The sequence below is a fragment of the Apaloderma vittatum genome, unplaced genomic scaffold (assembly GCF_000703405.1).
Source record: "Apaloderma vittatum isolate BGI_N311 unplaced genomic scaffold, ASM70340v1 scaffold11538, whole genome shotgun sequence".
In the NCBI taxonomy this organism is placed as follows: domain Eukaryota; kingdom Metazoa; phylum Chordata; class Aves; order Trogoniformes; family Trogonidae; genus Apaloderma; species Apaloderma vittatum.
The window spans coordinates 390,395-398,987 of record NW_009731360.1 but is presented as its reverse complement, the minus strand read 5'-3'; the positions used below and the strand labels follow the sequence as shown (position 1 = coordinate 398,987).

The 8,593-nt window shown below is 40.4% G+C and overlaps 1 protein-coding gene across 1 annotated transcript in view; it reads left to right on the top strand.

The window, feature by feature from the left end:
- The first annotated feature begins 3,229 nt into the window (after positions 1-3,229).
- The window catches only part of NELL1 (NEL-like 1 (chicken)), a 251,715-nt gene continuing 246,351 nt past the window's right edge, over positions 3,230-8,593 (top strand). Inside the window, exon 1 of the mRNA XM_009875157.1 lies at positions 3,230-3,344. Within this exon, the coding sequence (XP_009873459.1) occupies positions 3,230-3,344 (115 nt within the window). The remainder of the gene's footprint in view (positions 3,345-8,593) is intronic.

Below are 8,593 nucleotides of genomic sequence, written 5' to 3'. Positions count from 1 at the left end.
GAGCTGTAAGGCAGAATTAATTTCTTTTAGGGATTTCCTAATGACATCATTCATAATTATATGGCTTAATCCTCTAATCTGCTGTAGTGCCTTCAGTTCACATTGGGCCAAATCCACCAAGTCCTGAGATGATTTTTATTCCCGCCCACCTGACTGAATCATTTGGAGTTTTGCTAGTGTAAGCCCCTGCTTTAAGGGGAATGGCCCAATTACTTTAAATAGTAATTGAAAACAGTATCAGTCAGAATCAGGCCCAGACTTTACATGGTTCTCCAGTGAGAGCAGGCAGGTTGATAGTTAATTTTTACTTCAGAAAGAAATGGTATTTCTAGCATCTTGTTCCACTGAAGAGAGGCAGCATAAAATACTAGATGCAAGTGTGGTTGATATGCCTGTGGTATCTTTCTGATACACTGAGGGAGACCACAGGGGAAAAGGAAACTTGGTTATCATACTGAAGCTGCTGATTTGTTGTTTATTAATTATTAACTAGGCTTTTGAGTGCCTGCCTCAGTTTGAAGAGCCAGCACAGAAAAATGACTAGGTATTTAAAGCAATGTAGGCTCTTGCTAAACAGTTGCTGTGACATTAGAAGTAGTCCCTGGTTTTGAAAGCATTTTGAAATCTGGAAGGGGACAAACTGAAGTTGTCACGGAAGATGCTTCACTGGTGTAAATCGAAGCTTGTGGAGCTACAGTGATCTATACTTGTTGAGCCTTGGGTATTCAGGCTGGAATAAACAGCTTTAATAAAGCAATGGAGCTACTGTGATTTATGGGAGTGCCTATACTTGCTAGATGTGGTTTCTGTCCTTACCCAGTTGATGTCTGTGGCAGAGCTTTCACTGATTTTAGTGGGGTGAAGAATTGTCTTGCTGGACGTAGTTTGTTCTTTCCATTGAGCAAGTTTTAGCCCCTGCTTGACCTCCTTTCATATTATTAGTTATTACTGATCTGAAAAGACCTAACCACTTTCAAATGAGGAACAGCATACTCTATCCTCAGCAGGCACAGCAGATGTGATTTTTCCTAATAGGTAAGCACAAAATTTACAGTGTACTGCTTTTCTTCTGCGTGAAAATCTTAGAAGAAATAAAAAAGTAAAAAAAAAAAAAAGGAAAACCAGAAGAAAGTCTTTCTGTTTTTTTTCTTGATCAATCTTTGCTTTTGGTTTGTTTGTTTGTTTTTCCTGGAAAGGCTACTCCTTGTATTTTTTTTTAGTGTCTGGGGTTTGTAAGTTGCAGCCCTTGCACTGGAAGACTTGTTATAGGTTACGAATCAATAGGTCGATAAGTTCTCTCTTGTTAATCAGAGGCATGTACGCTAAAGGAAAGCAGTTTCTGGTAAATGTTGGCTACAGCAGCCATGGGTATGTTTCTTCAGTAGTAGCATCTTGACTGTGTGAGGGGTTTGGGATCAGAAGAGCTGCTGGTTTTTGATGTCGGTGTTTCCTCCAGAAGGGGAGGATATTCTTGGTGCATCAGCATGCGCAGTGTCAGCTGTGGTTGTTCAGTGCCTGAGCATCAAGAGTAGGTAAAGTTAAAGCTAGTACTAAAAGCCTGAGGATGGAGCTGGTTATCTGGGAAGCTCTTACCTTTGGAGAAGTTTACCTGAGTTCATATTCTCTAATTTTCTACAAAAAGGTACTTATCCCCACGTCCTTATAAAAGCACTGTGTATGTACTCATTTGGATATGTCAGCATTCTTGGAGTTTTGGTTCTGCAGGTGGCTTCTAGATCTTAATTTTCCTTGTAGAATAAGGTTGCTAGAGACCTCCTAAAGCTGCCTTTTCAATTTTTTTTACTACTTTGCTTCTTGTGCAGTAGAATCCTTTGCATTAGCCCAACACATTATTCCAACAAGTTTTAATCCTTAACTGAAGGAAAGGAGAAAGTGCTGTGGTACAGATGATTTATGACTAAAATACGTAACTTCTTGTTCATTCTGTACACCTCAGTAATTTCTGAGAGCCTTTCAGAGAATCAACCTAGAATAGTTGCTGCTTAACTGATCCAGAAGCATAGTCCTGGAGTAACAAATGAATTAATTTAGACCTGAACATGAAGTCCACTCAGTGGAAATCAATCTGAATGTGCTTTACAGCACATTCTTGCTCTGCAGAAGTCAGTGGGACTTCTACTATTGATTTTTAGGTGTGTCAGGATTTCATTCCTGGAGCCTGTTCCTGTAACTAACAATGTTAGAGAAAAATTTCATTAGGAAAATTCTTGGATCCCACTCAAGGTATTTGACCTGTGTCTCAGGCACAGGTCTCATTGTAACACTGGTTTATGTGGTCACACTGGCCTCTTCCCATCCCTAGAATAAAGAGATGTATTTAGTGAGCTTGGCGTGCCGTAACTGTCGCGTTGTCCTGAACTTCTGAACACAGCAACTTCAAATTGCTTGAGAGTATGTTTTTTTTTTCTGGCAGGTCCCTGCTTGTTCAAGGAGTGCCCAGTCTTTTCCCGGGCATAAGGCATTTCTAAATTTTAGGTTTAGCTTTACATTTCTCCAGTAGATGCTCCTGCAGACCAGAAGTTGCTACTGCTGGTGTAGGTGAATGAACGTCTGCTATTTGTAGGTAGGCTTTGGCATGCTTCACGGGCACCGGCTGTGCTGAAATACCGTGGTGTGCTTCTGAAGCAGTATCAAACAGTTTTGTGAGTCACCCAGGGCTCTTGGATTACAGGATGGTGTTCTTTGCCCTGCTACCCTATCTCCGTATCTGGGGTCATTTTGTCCAGTTGGGAAAACAGATTACATTCAGATTATGAGCTGCGGGGCCTGATCTATTAGTCACAGCTTGTTATGAAATGTGAGAGGAACTTTCAGTTCTGATGTCTCCCTGGAAATAGTGAATGCTGTAAATCTCTTTCATCTTTTTTTGCATAGGTGGTTATGCTTTTATTTATTTATTACAATTTAGCCTTATGAAGATACTGTATTAATGTGTCAGGTTTGGAATGCTTGAACTTGTGTGTAGTGAAATCTGTTGAAAGGAAGTAGTTTAACTGAAAAAACTGGAAAAAAATATGTTCTCTTTCCCATAGCAGAGTTACTGTCTTGTAAGTAATTACTGTATACAGTGTGTGTGTGAGTGTGAAGGTACTAGAGATGTCTGCACTTGATATTCTTCTCCATTCTTTTCATTACCTGATTTCAAATAAAAATTGATCTAACTCTCTCTCTCTCTCTCTCTGTGCCTCCGACAGCTGTAGGGTTTGGAATGGATCCTGACTTACAAATTGATGTCATCACAGAACTGGATCTTGTGAATACAACCCTTGGGGTAACACAAGTGTCAGGATTACACAATGCCAGCAAAGCATTTTTATTCCAAGGTAAGACAAACATCCCCAATTCTCTTATCTCACTTCTGTCTGCATGGGCTCATAAGAGCTTTGATGCCTAGCTGATTCCCTGTCTTTCTTAACTATTGCTTGCTTTCTTTTTTTTTTTTTCTTTTTTTTTCTTTTTTTTTCTTTTTTTTTTCTTTTTTTTTCTTTTTTTTTCTTTTTTTTTTGAAATAGTCCTTGTTATTGTTACTGAAATATATTTGGCCTTGTTTTTAAAGTGTGCTGTCAGGTAGCTGAGGTTAGAGATCTTTGAGGAAGTATTTTTAGGTAGGTTTTCAACACTCTCCAGTATTTATTTTTAACAAAATATGTCAAAGCAGTTCCAAGGCACAGACTCGGTTGTATTCTTGCGTAGTTTCTCCCTGTGACTGTACACATGCAGAGACAGACAGCTGAAGCTATATAACTATGAGAAAGCATTTAATGTGTTGACACAGGTTAGTTACGTGTGGCAAGTCTTTCACCAACTTTGTGGGAACTGTTGAAATTGAACAGTATTGTATTTAACAGTTTCAGCTGAGTACTAGGTACAGAAAACATCATTTTGAATTGTGGTTTTTTTCATTCAGTATTCTGAGATAATGATTGTGAAGCATTTTAGAACAGTATTGTGTGTTTGCGGGTTATTTCTTTTTTGTATTTTTAGTGAGTGAAATTCTGGACGAATTAATGAATTTTGCCATGGATTTAAGTGAAGTCCAGATTAGGAGACCATGTCCTATGGGCTGGAAGCACTGATTTGCTACAGTATGTTTATTAAGTGAGAAAACCACTTGTATCAGTTAAGATTAACATGCACATTACAGCACAGTTCTATTGGGAACATTGGCTTTGTGGAGACTTCCTATGTTTATTTTTTCTTTGCTGTGCTTTGCTCTGTGTTGAAGCATGTATGTCAGTGTCTCACTTTTTGATGTCTGTTCGCCGTAGCTCTTTTTAGAGGCAGATGGTTATGATCTCATTTAGCTTTAGTTCTGGATCTGCAATGCTAACTGGCTTTATTGCAAGGAATGAAAGAAGTGGGTCTATAATCTTAGTTCATTCCTTACCTGGCTGAGGCCAGTTTAGGAGCCAGAGCAGAGAGATTCTTTGGAACTTCTTAGAATTTTTTAGTCGAGTTTCCAGTCTGTTGTGATTGGAATATGGTACAGTGAGCAGCATAATTTTCACTAATTCCTAGATTAATGTCCAGAAGAAGACCATAAATTTATTAAATTAAAGGTAAGAATTATTATTATTTTTTTTTTTTCTGATACCCTGACTCCTGGTTTATGCATTATGGGCAAACAATGTTAAAGTACAGTCGTTCCTCTAAGGACTGCAGGCCTAACTGACTTAAAATATGATGATATTCCAGTTGCTATTCCATGCAGCTAATGCGACCACACTGATGAACTGTTGTGGTGAGTTTTCACAGACTGCTTGTCAGAGCTGCAGGGAAGACGACTGAGATGTGTTTTTCAGTACAGTGACTGAAGCTATTGATCCTGAAAGTAGCTTTGAAAGGCTAATGGTGAAGATGTTATGGATATTCAGTTCTTTTTGCCTTAGAGGACCTCACCTGTAGTTTACAAACTTAGAGTTTCTGAGTTAGAAATGATATTTTTTCCCACAGAAATTCACAAAATACCCCATCCAAAATGACACTCCCAGAGGAGAGAAAAGAGTGGAAGTTGATGCTTGGTTTCAAAATTACTGTATCTTCTTGGAAGAAGTGGTCCTATCAGCAAAGCTTTGCTGTGCCTGGGTAGTTAATGTGTGCTGTAACATGTGGCTCCAGTGTTGCCTTTGGGGTGCTGGGCAGGGGAGGACTTGCTTCCCCTGGCAGGTTGGTTGCTGAACATGAAGCTACATTAGAAGACTTCTTCACTTGTAGAGTTTCACCACTGAGGATTTCCTAGTTCAGGTAATGAGAAGAATTTGTGAGTATGTTCTTTGGCGTGTGGTTTTCATAGGGACATTTTTGCCTTCTGTCTTACAGGAATGTAATAGGGCTCTGAGCTTACAGAAGAGTTCCCTGTGGATCATCCTCTGTCTTATAAGATGTATTTCCTAAAATGGCTTTACTGTAGCTATTCAAACTGAAAGTGTTCTTTTGTCTGTTTCTGGATGTCTGCATCTTTGAGGTAGAGAAATGGTAATTTTTCCCCAACTCAGACAGTTCTATGTACAGTCGTAGTGAAACTAGAGATTGTTCTCCTCAGCAAGATTCTTTTTCTCTTTGGACTGGAAAGCTTTACAAGTTTTGGGCATTCTTTTGGTTGCATTTAGAGGCAATTTAGAAATGAAGAAGAGGGGTGATGGGAAGACATGTACAAAAGAAAGAGAAACTATTACTTTTAATTAGATTTTTGATCAATGATGTTAACTCTCTTACAGTAAGTGACATACTGTTTGTTTCAAAGTTTCTGAGGAGTGATGTCATGATTTATCCTAGAGAAAATGTAGAAGGACTATTTCCCTGGAGAGTTAGCAATTTCAGTCTAATACAACCTCAACGAAGCCAGTGGGGTATTCTGATTTTATAATAATATTGATAGTAACAGCTGAAACTCACATTTTGCTGTGAAGCAGCTTTACAGGCGAAGAAACCAATTCAGCTCCGTTGCAAAGTGTGTGACAGTGTGATGGAACCAAAGTGGCAATTGAGATATGGGTTGCCTTTGGGCAAGTAAATCTATTCCTGATTCAGAAAAGCATAGAAACCTATAATTAAGTGTAGCCATCTGAGTGGTCTTGTTGGGCACGGACTTCAATTATTAGACTATTACAGCTGGATTTTTGATTGATCAGTTCCATTATTTGTGTGTTTCAGTTCCATTCTCTGTGAAATGGGGATGAGGGAATCCAAAAAGCAGTGTGAGTGCTGAATTAGATGTGATGTAGATATATAATTTGCAATTGCAGTTCTGCAAGCAGTCTGACTTCAAGATCCCTAACATTATGGTGTAGTAATTATTTATCTTTTATTAATATGAACAAGAGTGTGTGTGTGGGGAAGTCTTTGTGTCCAGATGGGTTTTTCTAGCACCTTTAAAGGGACAAAGGTGGACGAGTGGAGATTCTTTGCTAGCATGCTCTTGGGGAGTGGAGCACCCAAGGTCCTGGTGTCTGACCCTACATCCCTTCATCTTCAACCAGGAATCCAAAGAATTCAAGGACACAGTTGTGGGGGGTGGTTGGGAAATCTACCTCAAAGAAATGTGTTGAAGATACTGATCGTCCACCTAATACATTGACATCTTACATTGTGTGAAGGGGGGGTTGGACTAGATGACCTTTAAAGGTCCCTTCCCATCCAAGTCATTCCATGATTCTATGATCTGTAAACAGTATCTTACAAACACGACAAAATGATACTGAAATTCCTACAGCAGGATTATAATATGAATTTTAGTACGTTAAGAAACAGTGAGCCACGGCTCACTTACTGGGGCTCGATCCTGTTTTGTGTTTGAGATTGCAGGGAAGCAGGGCTTGCTTTGACCCTGTAGGTGGAAACCTCAGCAGGATTGTGGGATATGAGTTCAGTGGCAGAGAAAGGCTCTCATAAACAAGGCAAGAGAACGTGCTTAAATGGCTATCCTATTTCTAGGCAGACTGAGCCCCATTTTTAGCCTAGCTGTTACATTGTGTGATTACCTCAACCAGTTTGACTTTTGTTCTGTGCTCAGTTCTTGTTGCAAAAGTAAAATTTTATTCCTTTTACAACCTGTCACCTATGCCCATTTCCTTTCAATTCTTCTTCTGTCAACATCTCTTTTGAGCTAAGAGAAGCTTAAAGCCTTTACTTATAAAGTCCCCAAGAAGTTTATTAAGGCTTTGCTGTCTTCTTTCCTTTTCTAGCAATTTGGCAGTATTTTTCAACTTAGTCTTTAAATTAGGAATGGTCTTTTTACTATGTATACTATGTGTAACAGTAAAATAAACCACTAAGTAATGTTAAAAGTCTAGCTATGTGCAATCCTTTCTTCCTTGACCATTTCTTTATTTGTGTTAAACAACCACTGGATTTATAAGAGAAATGCCTGGCCCATAGCTCCCGCAGCAGAATTCAGTCATGCACCTTCTTTTCACTTTGTAATGGTGACTGCCGAGTTCTTTTCTGTACAGTCACAGCTCCAGCAGGAAAAGTGAAAGAATAATGAGTATCTTAAAGCACGGAGAAAGGCAGTGTTTTTTTGAGAAAAGAGTGAATCTTGTTGAGTTCCTGAAACAAAAAGGCCTCCCTGCTTCAGGCCAAAAGAGAGAGCAAAGCTGCAGTCTCAAGGCAGGTAGAGGTGCCTCCCAGCAGACTCATCTGAGCTTCCAGATGCAGTACATCCCTCTCTCTTCGTCTTCCAGTGTGTTACGGATCTTGATTTTTTTTTTAGACACCTTCCTTTTCGACACCTCCTCAGCACTGAGGTGCACTCAAAGGTCGGGTTCATCCATCTGTGAACGTCTTCTCACCTGAGTCTCAGCGACCTGTGTGCTATGGCCAAGGTTTTAATCCACTTCAGGTGTTAAAGCTCAGTTCTGCCAGCATCGTGTGCAAGGTGTGCGAGCTGCAGAGCTCGGAAAAGAGCCAGGGGCTGAAAGAGGAGCAGCAGATAACGGCTTCAGGAGGAAACTTGCAATTACTCTTCCTGGGGTGGACGGCAGGGAGGTCTGTAGTGGGTAGGAGAGATAAACTTTAATTTTGGAGTTCGAGGTGTCTGTTCCTCTTTACATGAGATAGTGCAACAAGAGTCATTGCTTTCTGTGTGATCTCTCCTGCTATGTCTGTAGAAAATATTAAGTATGAACACTGTTGTTTTTACAGAACAGAAATCTTAGAGTAGAAGAAGAATTAGGAAGGCACAACATGAGTGGCTTGAAATCTTTGTGCTGCCTTCAGCTGACATAAAAGAGAATAACTCCAGTGCCTTTTCCATGCCCGGTGATGTCTGAACATCTCCTCTGGCTGGGATGCTGGGAGGTTTCGGGGCAGCAGAGCCTTTGGGCACGCCTCCCTGGGCTGCCGACATCTGGCTCCTCTGTGCAGTTTTCAAAGCAGATCACGGCCATCGCGCAGTTGGGACAAAAATTTATGTATTTTTTTAACCAGATTTTTGCCCTCCACCTGCCCAGTTTCACAACTGCTTGCTGCTTCCCTCCAGCCGGGTGAGATCTCTGCCCTTTACAAATCCACTTTCCCTGCGGCACCACCAGCCGGGAGAAGAGACTGGGCTGGGGCGGCTGGAACCGGCCGG